Raw genomic sequence first — 17,121 nt, 5'->3', positions numbered from 1 at the left:
CACGGTCTCTTCGCGAGATATACGTAGGAGGGAGCAATATAGTGCTTGACTCTTCGGTAAGCGTATGTTCTCAAAATTTTAACAAAAGCCCGTACCGAGCTACTGAGCGTCTCTCCTGCAGAGTCTTCCACAGGAGTTTATCTATCATCTCCGTAACGCTTTCGCGATTACTAAATGATCCTGTAATGAAGCGCGCTGCACTCCGTTGGATCTTCTCTATCTCTTCTATCAACCCTATATGGTACGGATCCAACACTGCTGAACAGTATTCGAGCAGTGGGCGAACAAGCGTACTGTAACCTACTTCCTTTGTTTTCGGATTGCATTTCCTTAGGATTCTTCCAATGAATCTCAGTATGGCATCTGCTTTACCGACGATCAACTTTATATGATCATTCAATTTTAAATCACTCCTAATGTGTACTCCCAGATAATTTATGGAATTAACTGCTTCCAGTTGCCGAGCTGCTATTTTGTAGCTAAATGATAAGGGATCTATCTTTCTATGTATTCGCAGCACATTACACTTGTCTACATTGAGATTCAATTGCCATTCCATGCACCATGCGTCAATTCGCTGCAGATCCTCCTGCAATTCAATACAATTTTCAATTGTTGCAACCTCTTGATACACCACACCATCATCTGCAAAAAGCCTCAGTGAACTTCCGATGTCATCCACCAGGTCATTTATATATATTGTGAATAGCAACGGTCCTATGACACTCCCTTGCGGCACACCTGAAATCACTCTTACTTCGGAAGACTTTTCTCCACTGAGAGTGACATGCTGCGTTCTGTTATCTATGAACTCCTCAATCCAATCACACAATTGGTCTGATAGTCCGTATGCTCTTACTTTGTTCATTAAACAACTGTGGGGAACTGTGTCAAACGCCTTGCGGAAGTCAAGAAACAGGGCATCTACCTGTGAACCCGTGTCTAAGGCCTTCTGAGTCTCGTGGACGAATAGCGCGAGCTGGGTTTCACATGACCGTCTTTTTCGAAACCCATGCTGATTCCTACAGAGTAGATTTCTAGTCTCCAGAAAAGACATTATACTCTAACATAATACGTGTTCCAAAATTCTACAACTGATCGACGTTAGAGATATAGGTCTATATCACTGCACATCTGTTTGACGTCCCTTCTTGAAAACAGGGATGACCTGTGCCCTTTTCCAATCCTTTGGAACGCTTCGCTCTTCTAGAGACCTACAGTACACCGCTGCAAGAAGGGGGGCAAGTTCCTTTGCATACTCTGTGTAAAATCGAAATGGTATCCCATCAGGACCAGCGGCCTTTCCTATTTTGAGCGATTTTAATTGTTTCTCTATCCCTCTGTCATCTATTTCGGTATCTACCATTTTGTCAACTGTGCGACAATCTAGAGAAGGGAGTACAGTGCAGTCTTCCTCTGTGAAACAGCTTTGGAAGAAGACATTTAGTATTTCGGCCTTTAGTCTGTCATCCTCTGTTTCAGTACCATTTTGGTCACAGAGTGTGTGGACATTTTGTTTTGATCCACCTACCGCTTTGACATAGGACCAAAATTTCTTAGGTTTTTCTGCCAAGTCAGTACATAGAACTTTACTTTAGAATTCATTGAATGCCTCTCACATAGCCCTCCTCACACTACATTTCGCTTCGTGCAATTTTTGTTTGTCTGCAAGGCTTTGGCTACGCTGATGCTTGCTGTGAAGTTTCCTTTGCTTCTGCAGCAGTTTTCTAACTCGGTTGTTGTACCATGGTGGCTCTTTTCCATCTCTTACGATCTTGCTTGGCACATACTCATCTAACGCATATTGTACGATGGTTTTGAACTTCGTCCATTGATCCTCAACACTATCTGTACTTGAGACAAAACTTTTGTGTTGAGCCATCAAGTACTCTGAAATCTGCTTTTTGTCACATTTGCTAAACAGAAAAATCTTCCTACCTTTTTTAATATTTCTATTTATGGCTGAAATCATCGATGCAGTAACCGCTTTATGATCGCTGATTCCCTGTTCTGCATTAACTGATTCAATAAGTTCGGGTCTGTTTGTCACCAGAAGGTCTAATATGTTATTGCCACGAGTCGGTTCTCTGTTTAACTGCTCAAGGTAGTTTTCAGATAAAGCACTTAAAAATATTTCACTGTATTCTTTGTCCCTGCCACCCGTTATGAACGTTTGAGTCTCCCAGTCTATATCCGGCAAATTAAAATCTCCACCCAGAATTATAACATGGTGGGGAAATCTACTCGAAATATTTTCCAAATTATTCTTCAGGTGCTGAGCCACAACAGCTGCTGAGCCCGGGGGCCTATAGAGACATCCAATTACCATCTCTGAGCCTGCTTTAACCGTGACCTTCACCCAAATCATTTCACAATTCGGATCTCCGTCAATTTCCTTCGATACTATTGCACTTCTTATCGCTATAAACACGCCTCCCCCTTCACTGCCCAGCCTGTCTCTGCGGTATACATTCCAATCTGAGTTTAGGATTTCATGACTGTTTACGTCTGGTTTCAGCCAACTTTCTGTCCCTAGTACTATTTGGGCGTTGTGACCGTTTATTAATGAGAGCAGTTCTGGGATCTTTCTATAGACGCTCCTGCAGTTTACTATTAGCACATTAATATTGTTATTCCCTGTTGCATTTTGCCTACTCCTGCCTTGCCGCATCTCAGGAGGCGTCTTGTCGGGCCTAGGGAGGGAATTCTCTAACCTAAAAAACCTCCATGTGCACTCCACAAGTACTCAGCTACCCTTGTAGCTGCTTCCGGCGTGTAGTGCACGCCTGACCTATTCAGGGGGACCCTACATTTCTCCACCCGATAGCGGAGGTCGAGAAATTTGCATCCCAGCTCTCCGCAGAATCATCTGAGCCTCTGGTTTAAGCCTTCCACTTGGCTCCAAACCAGAGGACCGCGATCGGTTCTGGGAACGATACTACAAATAGTTAGCTCTGATTCCACCCCACGAGCGAGGCTTTCCGCCTTCACCAATTCCGCCAACCGCCTGTACGAAATGAGGATGACCTCTGAACCCAGACGGCAAGAGTCATTGGTGCCGACACGAGCAACAATTTGTAGTCGGGTGCACCCAGTGCCTTCTATCGCCGCCGGTAAGGCCTCCTCCACATCTCGGATGAGACCCCCCGGCAAGCACACAGGGTGAACACTGGCCTTCTTCCCTGACCTTTCCGCTATTTCCCTAAGGGGCTCCATCACCCGCCTAACGTTGGAGCTCCCAATAACTAATAAACCCCTCACCCTGTGTGCCTGCTCGGACCTTGCTGAAGGAGCGGTCACATGTCCACTCTCAGGCAGAGCGGGCGATGCCACACGGCCAGCCTCCACATTTACCCTCCGCCTCGGGCGCCGCGAACGCCGCTGAACCCGCCACTCCCCTCGGGGAGAGGGTGGCCCAACCGCGCCCGGTACCCGCAAAGATGTCTCTAAAGCAGGGACAGTGGGTGAAGCACGTAACACCTGGGGTGTGCCTTGCTACACTCCGAGGCAGCAGCCTGAAGACGGCTGACCGCAGCCATCAACACACTCAGCTGTTCGCGAAGAGTGGCCAGCTCCTCCTGCGTCCGTACACAGCAGTCACACATCCTATCCATCCTAAGGAATCAATTTACTGAAGAGATTTAATCACCTTTTAACTAGACTGCTAATTCACTTAAGGCAGCTGATTATTGACTAAACTGTGACTGCTGGCCACTTCTTGTAGAAAACAATGAAAATGGCACTACCTGTCTCTGACCTGTATTGGAAAACACTAGCACTACTGGCACTATGGCTGACTCTCTCTGACTGTATTCAAAACAAACACGAAATCTTTGGAACACTATCAATAGCACTTGATAATTAAAGCTTCCTAAAAGCAAAAACACACGGAAGAAGAAGTGACAAGGGTGGGGGGTGTAATAGGCAAGGGTGGGGGTGGGAGTGGGGGTAGGGGTGGGGGTGGGAGTGGGAGTGGGGGTGGGGCAGCCGAGAAAACAGTGCGAACGACACGTCGCAGAACACACTGTCGTCGGGAGGGAGATACACATTACAGACGGTAAATTCCGGGGACGTCTTCACTCGAACAGCCACAGCCTCCGAAGCCGTGTTGGGCGCCACACGTCTGCCGTACAGGGAGTCCTGAGTGTGCGTGCAAACACCGCACTATTTTCTTTCGTAGTCAGTGCCGTTCTCAAAATAGCCGCCACAACCTCGGAAGGTAGGGGTCGACACTGCTCGGAAACGAGTTTTACGGAGAGTGACGCAAAAACGGACGAAGCCCATAAAATATGACGTAGCTCAGCCAACCGGTGGAAAAAACGCTACAGTCGAACTGGAGGATCGCCGTACAACCACCCCGTCAGGGCACGTAAGAGACTGGTCTCGTCTCGACACAACCTGCCGCCACAGATGTGAAAATACACTGCCGACACACGTTCGTTCCGAATCGGGCCGCACGAGGAGGTCTGCGGCCACAGGGGCCACTGCGGATGCTCGGATATTTAGACGGCTCTCGCGGAATCTGGCAGCACGGGGACCGCCAGAATCTCTCTCTTTTCGGAGGACGTTTTCTCGTCCTTTGACAATTTAGACTTCAGTGAGGGCTTATCTGCTCCAGATTCTGGGACACAGAAGGAACGCGAAGTCCTACAACCTGCAACCTGTCGCTCCTTCGGCCGGTGGCTGGTACCCACTCGCAGGTCTCCGTCAGGATCCCAGGAAGGGACCCCTGCCCGGTACGGGGTGCCAGAGGAGGGCACCACTCCTCCAGCCGGGGGTCGGGGACTGTCGTTCCCGGCAGATCGGGAGTGATGGCTCCCAGAGGGTTGTGGGGGAAGGGGTAGGAGGAGGACACCCGACCGCCAGGGGAGTGGCTGCAATCGGGAGGCCGCGAGGGCCAGGTGCGGAAGACATGGAGGGTGGCAGCACGGTCGCTAAACTGACGGTGTCACCGTAGCGGTAGCATACATCACTGTCGTACGTGAAAGTGTAACCGACCGTATTCCTTCTCAGCCTCTCGATGTGTGAGGCAGTCGAAGGTCTCGTATTCCCGGATTTTGTTTTCGCATTGAAAACTTTGCAGTCCGGCGAACAGGGCAAACGGTATTCCTCACAGTCGACACAGACGGGAGGAGGGGCACGAGGATCGTCCGTGTGCAACTGACGACCGCAACTCCTATAGACCGGGCTAGTGTCAGTACACAAAGACGTGTCCGATATGCACACATTTGTAGCAACACGCCGGAGGAGGAATACGGGGCTCGACATCGTAGCGGTACGTTACCTCGTCTGCCGACCGACAGAGACGGCTGACAGTTGAAGAGGGTCGTAATGTGTAATAGGCAGACATCTATCCAGACCGTCACAGAGGAATTCCATACTGCATCAGGATCCACTGCAAGTACTACGACACTTATGTGGCAGGTGAGAAAACATGTATTTCGTGGTTGAGCAGCTGCACGTAACCCACACATCACACCGGTAAATTCCAAATGAAGTCTCGCTCTGTGTAAGGAGCGTAAACATTGGTGTGGAAAAACGTTGTGTGGAGTGACGAATCACGGTATGCAATGTGGCGATCCAATGGCAGGATGTGGATACGGTGAATGCCCGGTGAACATCATCTGCCAGCGTGTGCAGTGCCGACAGTAAAATTGGGAGGTGGTGGTGTTATGGTGTGGTGTGGTGTCCTCGTGTTTTTTACGGAGGGGGCTCCCGTCCCTAGTTTTGCGTGGCACTACCACAGCACAGGCCTACACTGATGTTTTAAGCACCTTCTCGCTTCCCACTGTTGAAGAGCAATTCAGGGATGACAAATGCACCTTTCGACACGATCGAGCACCTGTTCGTAATGCATGGCCTGTGGCGGAGCGGTTACACGACATTAACATCCCTGTAATGGAATGGCCTGCACAGCATCCTGACCTAAATCTTATAGAACACATTTGGGATGTTTTGGAATGCCGACTCCGTGCCAGGCCTCACTGACTGACATAGATACCTCTCCTCAGTGCAGCACTCCGTGGAGAATGGGCTGCCATTCCCCAAGAAGTCTTCCAGAACGTGATTGAACATTTGGCTCTGAAAGTGGAAGCTGTCATGAAGGCTAAGGGTGGACCAACATCATATTGAATTACAGCATTACCAATGGAGGGTGCAACGAACTTCTAAGTCATTTTCAGCCAGGTGACTGGATAATTTTGATCACATAGTGTACTTGTGCTAGGCTAAGGTAACATGGAAATTGTTCCTACTTTATCTTCTCCAATCAAAATTCCATCTGAATACACGGATAAATACTAGCATACAAAATATTATTATTATTATTATTATTATTATTATTATTATTACTACTACTACTATTATATTTTTGACAAACAGCTAGGAGAGTATAAGGCTGGATTTAGGAAGGGAAGGTCGTTTGCAGAACAAATATTAAACTTAAAGAACATAACGGAAATGAGAAAAAACAGGAACTTAAAATATGTAATTAAGTTTGTGGATTTTAAAAGAGCCTATGATTCAATTGACAGAAATACACTGCTCGATATCTTAAAAGAACTGGGACTCGATACTAAAACAACTAAAATAATTAAAGGAACTATGACAAATACAAAACCGAAAGTAAAATTTAGGGGAGACTTCTCAAAATTGTTTGAAATAAAGTCAGGTGTTCTACAAGGAGATGGTTTGTCACCTCTGCTTTTCAATTGTGTGTTAGAGAAGGTAGTTCGAGAATGGAGGAAGGCCATCAATACTAAAGGAATTCAACTAGGAAGAAACCCAAAGATCACTGTCGGCTGCTCAGCCTTCGCAAATGACACGGCACTGATTACAGGTTCACTAGATAATGCCCAAGAACAAATAAGAGAACTGCAAAAACAAGCTGCCAAAGTATGACTGCAAATATCCTTCAAAAAATACCAAGTTCATGACAAACATCTGTGATGCTCCTAAAAATATTGCAGTTGACAACAATACAAAACAGATTTCTTTAAATACCTAGGAGAGTGGACTACATACAATGCGAAAGAAAACATAGCTATAGAAACTAGAGTGCACAAAATGGAAAGAGTGTTTCAAATAACCAAAAACATTTATAACAAAAAATCCTTGTCCTGGAACATGAAATTAAGACACTACCAAACAGTGGCCAGACCTGAAGCTCTATGTGGCAGAAACACTAACACTAACACTAACAAGAAATGGAGATCTTGAGAAACTAGACATGGTCGAAAGAAGAATTTTAAGGAAAATACCAAGAGGTAAAAGAAACGATAATGCTGAATACAGGTTAAGACCAAACAGAGAGCTATACTTGAAAACGGAAAAACTAACTGATGTAATGAGGAAGAGGAGACTACAGTTTTTTGGACATATATTCAGAGTATGATGTCAGGTTTATTGTGTGGTGTTGTTTTATCTGTTATAATGGCTCTGTTCCAGTATAATTTGTATTCATCATTCTCCATTACATTTTGTGGTGCATACTTGTATGTGGAAACGTGTTGTTTTATAAGTTTATGTTGTAAGGCAAGCTGTTGATGTATTGTTTTTGCTACATTTTCATGTCTTCTGTGGTATTCTGTATTTGCTAGTATTGTACATCCGCTTGTGATGTGATCTACTGTTTCTATTTGTTGTTTGCAAAGTCTGAATTTATCTGTTGTGGTATTGGGATCTTTAATAATATACTTGCTGTAATATCTGACGTTTATTGTTTGATCCTGTATTGCAATCGTGAATCCTTCCGTCTCACTGTACGTATTGCCTTTTCTTAGACACGTGTCGGATGCGTCTCGATCGATGTGTGGCTGTGTTAGATGATGCTTGCCCTGTAGTGTTCTCTTATTCCAATTTACTTTCTTCGTATCTGTTGATGTTATGTGATCTAAAGGGTTGTAGAAGTGGTTATGAAATTGCAGTGGTGTAGCCGATGTATTTATATGAGTGATTGCTTTGTGTATTTTGCTAGTTTCTGCTCGTTCTAGAAAGAATTTTCTTAAATTGTCTACCTGTCCATAATGTAGATAAAATGGAAAGAAACTTCCACATGGGAAAAATATATTAAAAACAAAGATTCCAAGACTTACCAAGCGGGAAAGCGCCGGCAGACAGGCACAATGAACAAAACACACAAACACACACATAGAATTACTAGCTTTCGCAACCGATGGTTGCTTCTTCAGGAAAGAGGGAAGGAGAGGGAAAGACGAAAGGATGTGGGTTTTAAGGGAAAGGGTAAGGAGTCATTCCAATCCCGGGAGCGGAAAGACTTCCCTTAGGGGGAAAAAAGGACAGGTGTACACACACACACACACACACACACACACACACACACACACACACACACACACATCCATCCGCGGATATCGAGAAGAGAGGATATACTGAAGGGTGAGTTCCCATCTCCGGAGTTCGGATAGGTTGGTATTGGTGGGAAGTATCCAGATAACTCTGACGGTGTAACACTGTGCCAAGATGTGCTGGCCGTGCACCGAGGCATGTTTAGCCACAGGGTGGTCCTCATTACCAACAAACACTGTCTGCCTGCGTCCATTCATGCGAATGGACAGTTTGTTGCTGGTCATTCCCACATAGAAAGCGTCACAGTATAGGCAGGTCAGTTGGTAAATCACGTGGGTGCTTTCACACGTGGCTCTCCCTTTGATCGTGTATACCTTCCTAAAATCCTGTCCCGAAATGAGATCCATCCTTCATGAAATCCTCCCCACTCCACCAAGAGTGTCTTTCCGCCGTCCACCTAACCTTCGTAACCTCTTGGTTCATCCCTATGAAATCCCCAAACCACCTTCCCTACCCTCTGGCTCCTACCCTTGCAACCGCCCCCGGTATAAAACCTGTCCTATGCACCCTCCCACCACCACCTACTCCAGTCCTGTAACGCGGAAGGTATACACGATCAAAGGGAGAGCCACTTGTAAAAGCACCCACGTGATTTACCAACTGACCTGCCTACACTGTGACGCTTTCTATGTGGGAATGACCAGCAACAAACTGTCCATTCGCATGAATGGACACAGGCAGACAGTGTTTGTTGGTAATGAGGATCACCCTGTGGCTAAACATGCCTCAGTGCACGGCCAGCACATCTTGGCACAGTGTTACACCGTCCGAGTTATCTGGATACTTCCCACCAACACCAACCTATCCTAACTCCGGAGATGGGAACTCGCCCTTCAGTATATCCTCTCTTCTCGATATCCGCCAGGCCTTAACCTCCGCTAATTTCAAGTTGCCGCCGCTCATACCTCACCTGTCTGTCAACAACTTCTTTGCCTCTGTACTTCCGCCTTGACTGACATCTCTGCCCTTACTCTTTGCCTTTAAATATGTCTGCTTGTGTCTGTGTATGTGCGGATGGATGTGTGTGTGTGTGTGTGTGTGTGTGTGTGTGTGTGTGTGTGTGTACACCTGTCCTTTATTTTTCCCCCTAAGGGAAGTCTTTCCGCTCCCGGGATTGGAATGACTCCTTACCCTCTCCCTTAAAACCCACATCCTTTCGTCTTTCCCTCTCCTTCCCTCTTTCCTGAAGAAGCAACCATCGGTTGCGAAAGCTAGTAATTCTGTGTGTGTGTTTGTGTGTGTTTGTGTATTTTGTTCATTGTGCCTGTCTGCCGGCGCTTTCCCGCTTGGTAAGTCTTGGAATCTTTGTTTTTAATATGTCCATAATGTAGGTTTTTTATGTCGATAAATCCCCTTCCTTTCTGCTTAATGTTAATCTTTCTGTTGCTGAATGTATGTGATGTATTCTATATTTGTGGCATTGTGATCGTGTAAATGTATTGAGTGCTTCTAGTTCTTTGTTACTCCATTTCACTACTCCAAATGAGTAGGTCAATATTGGTATAGCATAAGTATTTATAGCTTTTGTCTTGTTTCTTGCTGTCAATTCTGTTTTCAGTGTTTTTGTTAGTCTTTGTCTATATTTTCTTTTAGTTGTTCTTTAATATTTGTATTATCTATTCCTATTTTTTGTCTGTGTCCTAGATATTTATAGTCATCTGTTTTTTCCATCGCTTCTATGCAGTCACTATCCAATATGTAATAATCTTGTTTAGTGTGTTTTCCCTTATTCTTCTTCTTCTTATTATTATTATTATTTATTGAGACATCTGTCCAACATAACAATACACTTGGAACTTATTAGAGCAAATATTACACAAGTAGTCAACACTATCTCTTCAAGGTGTTCTCCTAGGTATTTCAATCCCGGTTATCCTCTCTTTTGGCACAGAATCTTATCATTGTCATCTGTACATTTTGGTTTGTCCTCTCCTTGTTCTTCCCTCAGTTTCCCACCCTAGTATTAGTCTTGGTATTCTTATTCACCCCATTCTTGTTACATGTCTGTATCACTGTAATCCATTCTTGTTACGTGTCCATATCACTGAAATTTTCTTCAACCCATCACAATGCATATTCCTTGTTCCACTTCCACTGTCTTTATCACTTTGCTCGAAGAAAGCTCCGTACATATTATAAAGACTGAAAAGTTGCAGAGATCACACCCGTACTCACGAAAATAAACAGGAGCATTCAACTGAATTGCAGATACATATCACTGACTTCAACGTACAGTAGAGTTTGCTACACACACTGTGTTTGAACATTATGAATTAACTCTAAGAAAACCAGCTATTGGCACAAAGCAGAGATTCAGAAAATACCACTTTGTGAAATACAAACAGCTCTTTAGTCGCATGAAGTAATGAGTACTATTTACAGGGCTTTGTAAGATGATTCTATATTTCTGTATTTTCAGGAGGTTTTCAAAATAATTCCTGACATTCTAAACAAAATGCGTGCCTATGAGGTCTCGTCTCAGTTGTGAGATCAGATTCGTGACTTTCCATCAGAAAGATGTCGAGTAAAATACAAGTGATATCTGACATCGTCCGAGGATGTGTTATATGCCCTTTGCCGTTTGTAATCTACGTTAATCAGTTAGGAGACATTTTGAGCAGCACTCTTAGACTATTTGCAGATGATACTATCACTTACCATCTAATAAAGTCATCAGAAGATCAAACCCTGCAAAATTATTTAGACAAGGTATCTAAATGGAGCAAAAGTGACTCTAAATAATGAAAAGTGGGAGTTCATAAACACAAGCACTAAGAGAAATCTGCTAAATTTTAGTTACACGATAAAGCACCAACGTGTGAAGCATGTCAATTCAACTAAATACTTACAGTTACAGCTACAGCTACAAACAACTTAAATTACAACAATCATACAGAAAATGTGGCAGGAAAGGTGAACCAAAGACTGTGTTCTGAGAAGGTGCAGCAGGTCTACTACAGAGACCACGTATGGTACATTCGTCCGTACTCTTCTCGACTACTGCCGTGCAATACAGAATCCGTACCACACGAGAACGAGTAAGAGCAGCGAAATAGGGAAGAGTGTGTCACGGATACGATACAGGAGTTGGGGTCCCAATTATTAAAACAGAGGTGTTTTTCATTGTGGCGAGATCTTTTCACGAAATTTCAATAATGAATTTCCCTTCTGAATGCAGAAATATTTTGTCAGTGTCAACCTACGTAGGGGAAAATTACCATTGCAGTAAGATAAAGGGAATCTGAACTCACACTGACAGATTCAAGAGTTTGTTACTTCCGTGTGCAGTTCGAGTGGAACAGAAGAGAAATAGTGCGAAGTGACCTGACGGACCCCATGCCGGGCACTTTACCGAGCAGGCTGCGTGCGTTGCCGAGCTGCAGCTGCAGGCCGTTCTTGTCAGCCTCGCAGGAGACGATCCTCCGGCGCAGACCGTCCACCTCCGCGGCCGCCTCCGCCCTCGCCGCCTCCGCCTCTTGCGACAGCCTCTGCACCTCCCGCGTCCGCACTTCGTACAGCACCCGTAGCTGCTCAGCACTTTCGTAACCTGAGTGTCGAGAAGCGGAAGGGCTCAAACAGATCATAAAGTAAAGAATTTGTGGACGAGTTATGTGCTCTTTTAATTGTAATGTACTGTAGCTCCTTCCAACAGAAAAACTGTTTTGTACACAAGGAAGAGTCCCACAGAAATGCCGAACCGTTTTAAGTGGGAGATACTCGGAAACAGACACGATCTGCACTGCGAGAGCCTATTTAAAAGGTTTCGAGATCCCGTGTTAAGTGAGGAACCTAAGAATGTATTGCAGACACATACATACTATTCTCGTAGAAACTGCAAATGAAAGCATTAGATTAATTACTGCACGTACGCAGGAATTCTAGTAGTCACTTGTACTGCCCTCTATACACAAACAAAATGGTGAGGCTCATTAATCTGTGGCACGTAGGGAAGTACCCTCTGCTGTGCTCTCCATGGTGGTTAGCAGAATACAGGCATATCTATAAATTCATAGAATGGAAGCTGTCACAATCGGATGACATAGCTGCCGGTAAACCTTTCAGGACATGAGGTCGTGGTCCGAGAAACTCCTCTGTTCCTGACATTTTGTCCAGGACTGCGCTGGAGTCGGCAACACTCAGCAAAGGAGCACCTCTGAGGATGTCCAAATCAGTCCTGGACAAAACGTCAGGAACAGAGGAGTTTCTCGGACCACGACCTCTCATCCTGGAAGGTTTACCTATAGGTTGCTGGGTCGATTAAAAGAAAGATGAAAATAACCATCAGTCACAAATCACAGATACAGATTTTTCTGCATTTTAGAAAATTATGTTCCACATACCTGTAGCAAACGACACAGCAAAAAAAGTGAGAGTTTAGAGTGAACTCTTAATACGTGTGGCTCGTATGCAGTTTTGTCACTCTCCGCCTCTGTCTTCAGTGCTCGCCAACTCGATATCGACTGACACTTACATCTTCCCAAGAAGCAGGTCTTTACATAATATTCTCTCTCCATTTTCTGTCTTCCACCATTCTTTTCTTAGCACATAACTGTTTACAGGTCTGTTTTTCTCTATCGCTCAGTACCTACATCTATATTATCTTCTTATCCCTTTCACTATTCCTTCTAATGCATTTGCTGATAACTTTTGTCTCCAAGCTGTGTCCTAGCCAGTTTTTCTCTATATTTATCATCTCCTGTAATTTGTGTTTCCTCTCAGCAATTCTTAATATACGAGAGCAATGCCTCCAAATTTTTTATTCCGTTCTCAATGTCAAATCACACATTTTACCGGGGCAATTTTCCCCTTCACTGACACGACTCATGACCCTCTGCTGCTACAGGGGTTCGTATTGTAGTGTGTAACATTGCAGTGTTTAATGTAGCTACACCTGTAGATGAGAAACAGCTCAGAAAACTCAAACCACGAATTCAAAGGTTCGCCCACAGGTACGGCAGCCTCTCCTTTGGGACAACCGACACCACGCTGCACACGAGCACCGAGACGGCTGTGACAATCTGACACCTCGAGTCCACCATCGTCCACTGTCGACTGTCCTCCATACGGTCCCGACGTGCCCCCTTCCGATTTTTGTCTGTTTTCGAAACCTAAGAACACCTTCGACGTCTTCACTCCAATAATTGGGAAGCGGTGTGAGCGGAAGTGAAGTTGTGGCTCTGTCAAAAAAGTTGCACATTCTACAATGACAGTATTGAAAACCCGGTCTCTCGTCAGGAGATGCGTGACTGCGTCAAAAAATAAATGTACGTCCGTGAAGGATAGAGGTGTAGAATGTTAATAAAATTTTGTTTTCTGCAAAATTTCCAGATTGTAGCTGGATGACATTGACAGCTGGTGAGTGTGTGGCACTGTAGAATATTAGTTCACATCACTAACTTTACTGAAAAGTAACAATCCAGAGGTAATCCATAAACTTCACAGAAACTTTTTTGTTGGGTAAATACTGAGAACCAAAATTTGTTACATTTAGAAATCTTTAAGAGTTTTCAGATAAAAAGTTCAGAGCTATTACTTTTCAGCACACCCTCGTATTTTTACCTTCTTCCCCTAACGACCACATTTCAGGCCCGTATGAGACGACACTTCAAACTTAGTACCTGACCAGTTCTTTACTCATCCATTTAATTCTGAGCAAAATAGCTCTTTCTTTCTGTTAATAATGACAACGTTATTGTTGCACAACTGGTTTTGCTTACGAGAATACGTGCCGTGTCCTCCTCAACTACATTGTGTGTTTCATCACTTTACATCTGAAACTATACTGGCCGTACGGCCACCCTACTTTTTCCCAGACGTACTTCTTTCTCGATAAAATTCTGTGTTGTTAATTGCTACTCCTTTTAGTGCAGTATAAAATACCAAATAAATTCACCCACTTCATTTCACACGGATGCTGAAGGTAACTGTACAAACAATTCGGAGAAGAGCATCCCTTACACGTCAGTGAGAATCGATCAAGCGAACTGCAGTGCATCTCGATGCTCGGTCCAGACATTCACCGAGTGCAGCTGTTAATAGACACCTACAGGTACAATTACATCAACAGCGATACCCTACAAGCCACTGAACAGTACACAGCAGACAGTATATTGCACCGATATTATCGGTCGACTGCCCCCATTTCGCTACGCTCCCCATAATCTCTCTTATCTTACCCGCACAATAGTTATTTGTGGTACACGACGTCAGCAGTGTAACATTTGCAAAGTCATCTTCAAATACAGTGTTCCCTAAATTTTTGTGTGTTTAATTTGTGCCATACAACAACGAGGTGAGAAGCGCACTCCCTTTCTTCCCGAGATTCCCGTTTGAGCTCCCCTGGAACTGCTGTTACACCTTCATACAGGCTAAACCCACCTCTTACAATCTTAGCACGGTGTCTCCAAATTCGTTCTACGCTCGTCAGATGAAGCGTCGAAACACTACTACAGAACTGGTCACACTGACATCTCGTGAATGGCCTCCTTTAGAGAAGCACTGCATTCTCCCAGAACCAGACCTACTGTGTACTGTGTTGAGCCTTCCATTTGCCCTATCGGATACAGATTTTGTATGTCTGTCTCATTTTGTGCCATTTCTTACTATCACCTCCAAATACACGAACGATTTGACACTCTCAAAATGTTCACCACTGAATGTAAAGTAATGCTTTTGATGAACAACATTATCTCTCACAAATGTGATTTAGGTACTAACCAATAACACGACAGAGCAATGAGTATTAATTAGCAGAATGTCTAGGAACAATAGGATTTGAGAGATATTTTTACTTCTCGTTGTTGTTGTTGTTGTTGTTGTTGTTCTTTTCAGTCCGAAGACTGGTCTGCCGCAGCTCTAGATGCCAGTGCACCCGGTGTAAGCCTCTCGCCTCTGCGTGCCCGCTGCACCCGACACCTTTTTACACCTTCTAACTTCTAACTACACACGAGCCTCACTCCACTTCTACAACTTCTATTCCACATACTTCCATCTGTTACCAAACTCGTGGCTGCTCGACACTTCACAACGTACCCTAACAACCGATCCGTTCTTTAAGTCAAATTGATAGCAAATTTCTTTTTCTGCAAATTCGATTCAGTATCTCCACATTTATAATTCGATCTACACCCCTACTCTTCAGCATTCTTCATAAGTTTCTATTCTCTTCTAGTTGGAAGTGCTTACTGTCCGCATTTCACTTCTGTACGAGGCGACACTCTAGATAAATAGCTTCAGGGAAGACTTCCCGACACTAAAATTATTCTCAGTTTTAGCAATGCTTTTCTCGGTATAGTCAGTCTACATTTTACATCCTCTAAACTTTGACCGTCAATTATTTCGCTGCTTTACAAACTAATTTGCTCGGCACCGAACGATTTACTGCGACTACACTCCGTTAGCCTCAGCAAAATCTCTGCAACAGCAGCCTTCGGAAAAATAAGCACTGATTCTTCATGTGTTAGACTGTATGTGTCAGTGCTAGAGATTACACTATGCTTCAGCAGGATTTAGAGAATGGACAGCAAGAGGTGTCAGCCAAGGAGATTCCTTACAACCAAAACTGTTCTTAACAGCACTAGGGGATATTTCCAGGTGTCTAAAGTAGAAAGAAAGAGGAGGATTACATGTTAATGGAACAAGTGTAAACCAGCTTCACAATGCAGGTGTCATTTTACTGTTTGCCCCCACGGTGAAGTGTGACAGGACCGTCGCTATTCTCTATACACGTAAATGATCTGACAGACAGGATGCTGTGGTGCGTGGGACGATGTCGAAGTTGAGTGACCAGGAGGATACGGGATGACTTGTACAAAATTTTTAGTTGCTGTGGCGAATGGCAGCTGCTCTTAAAGTCGAAAAATGTAGGCTAATGTTGGAAAAACAAATACGTAATTTTCAGATACAGCACTAGTAGTATCCCACGTGACACAGTCACGTCATTCATATATCTGGGCATAACACTGAAGCGGAGAACAGTCAACTTCAATTTACTGGAAGAATTTTAGAAAGTGTGGTTCGTGTGTAAAGGAGATTGCATGTAGGATGCTAGTACGACCTTTTTTCAAGTACTGCTCGAGTGTTTGAGGTCCACACTAGGTCGGATTAAAAGAAGCGATTCAGAGGCAACCCTCCAGATTTGTTACTGGTAGGTTCAATCGGCACGCAAGTGTTATAGATACAATTTGGGAGCTCAGATGGGAATTCCCAGAGGGAAGAAGACATTCATTTTCACGAACAATACTGAGAAAGTTTAGTAAACGGGCATTCAAAGCTGACTGCAGAACGATCCTACTTCCACCGACACGCATTTCGCGCAAGGACCACGGAGATAAGATACGAAAAATTAGGGCTCGTACGGATGCATACACACAGTCGGTTTTCCCTCGCTCTATCTCTGAGTGGAACAGAAATGGAAATGACTAATTGTACTTCAGGGTACCCTCTGCCACGCACTGTACGGAGACTTGCGGAGTACGTACGTACGTGTACATGTAGAAGATAAGCTCCAAATAGAACAACTTGATATGACAAGTTTGAAAGTAGACCTGAAAATCAGTTTTAACAAGGCTAAAATAAAGTACAATCAACAAAATCGGCTTTTGCTTCATTGTGCATGTCAAAAAATATTGTTCTCAGCAAAACCATATAAAATACAAGGAATGTATCAAAATTAGTATTTTGCAAAAAATTGTTATCGAGTACAGAAATTCCAAAGATGAGTTACTCGCTCCAGTGGTGCTACACTGTAATGAC

The 17,121-nt window shown here is 44.2% G+C and overlaps 1 protein-coding gene across 4 annotated transcripts in view; it reads right to left on the bottom strand.

Moving 5' to 3' along the window:
• LOC126293555 (plectin-like) overlaps nt 1–17,121 on the bottom strand; it is a 210,774-nt gene that overhangs the window by 140,091 nt on the left and 53,562 nt on the right. For all 4 annotated transcript variants that reach the window (XM_049986828.1, XM_049986830.1, XM_049986829.1 and 1 more), the window contains one exon: nt 11,720–11,914. In XM_049986828.1, the coding sequence (XP_049842785.1) occupies nt 11,720–11,914 (195 nt within the window). The remainder of the gene's footprint in view (nt 1–11,719; nt 11,915–17,121) is intronic.

The sequence above is a fragment of the Schistocerca gregaria genome, chromosome 10 (genome assembly GCF_023897955.1).
Source record: "Schistocerca gregaria isolate iqSchGreg1 chromosome 10, iqSchGreg1.2, whole genome shotgun sequence".
NCBI lineage: Eukaryota > Metazoa > Arthropoda > Insecta > Orthoptera > Acrididae > Schistocerca > Schistocerca gregaria.
This window is presented reverse-complemented; position numbering and strand designations above follow the sequence as displayed.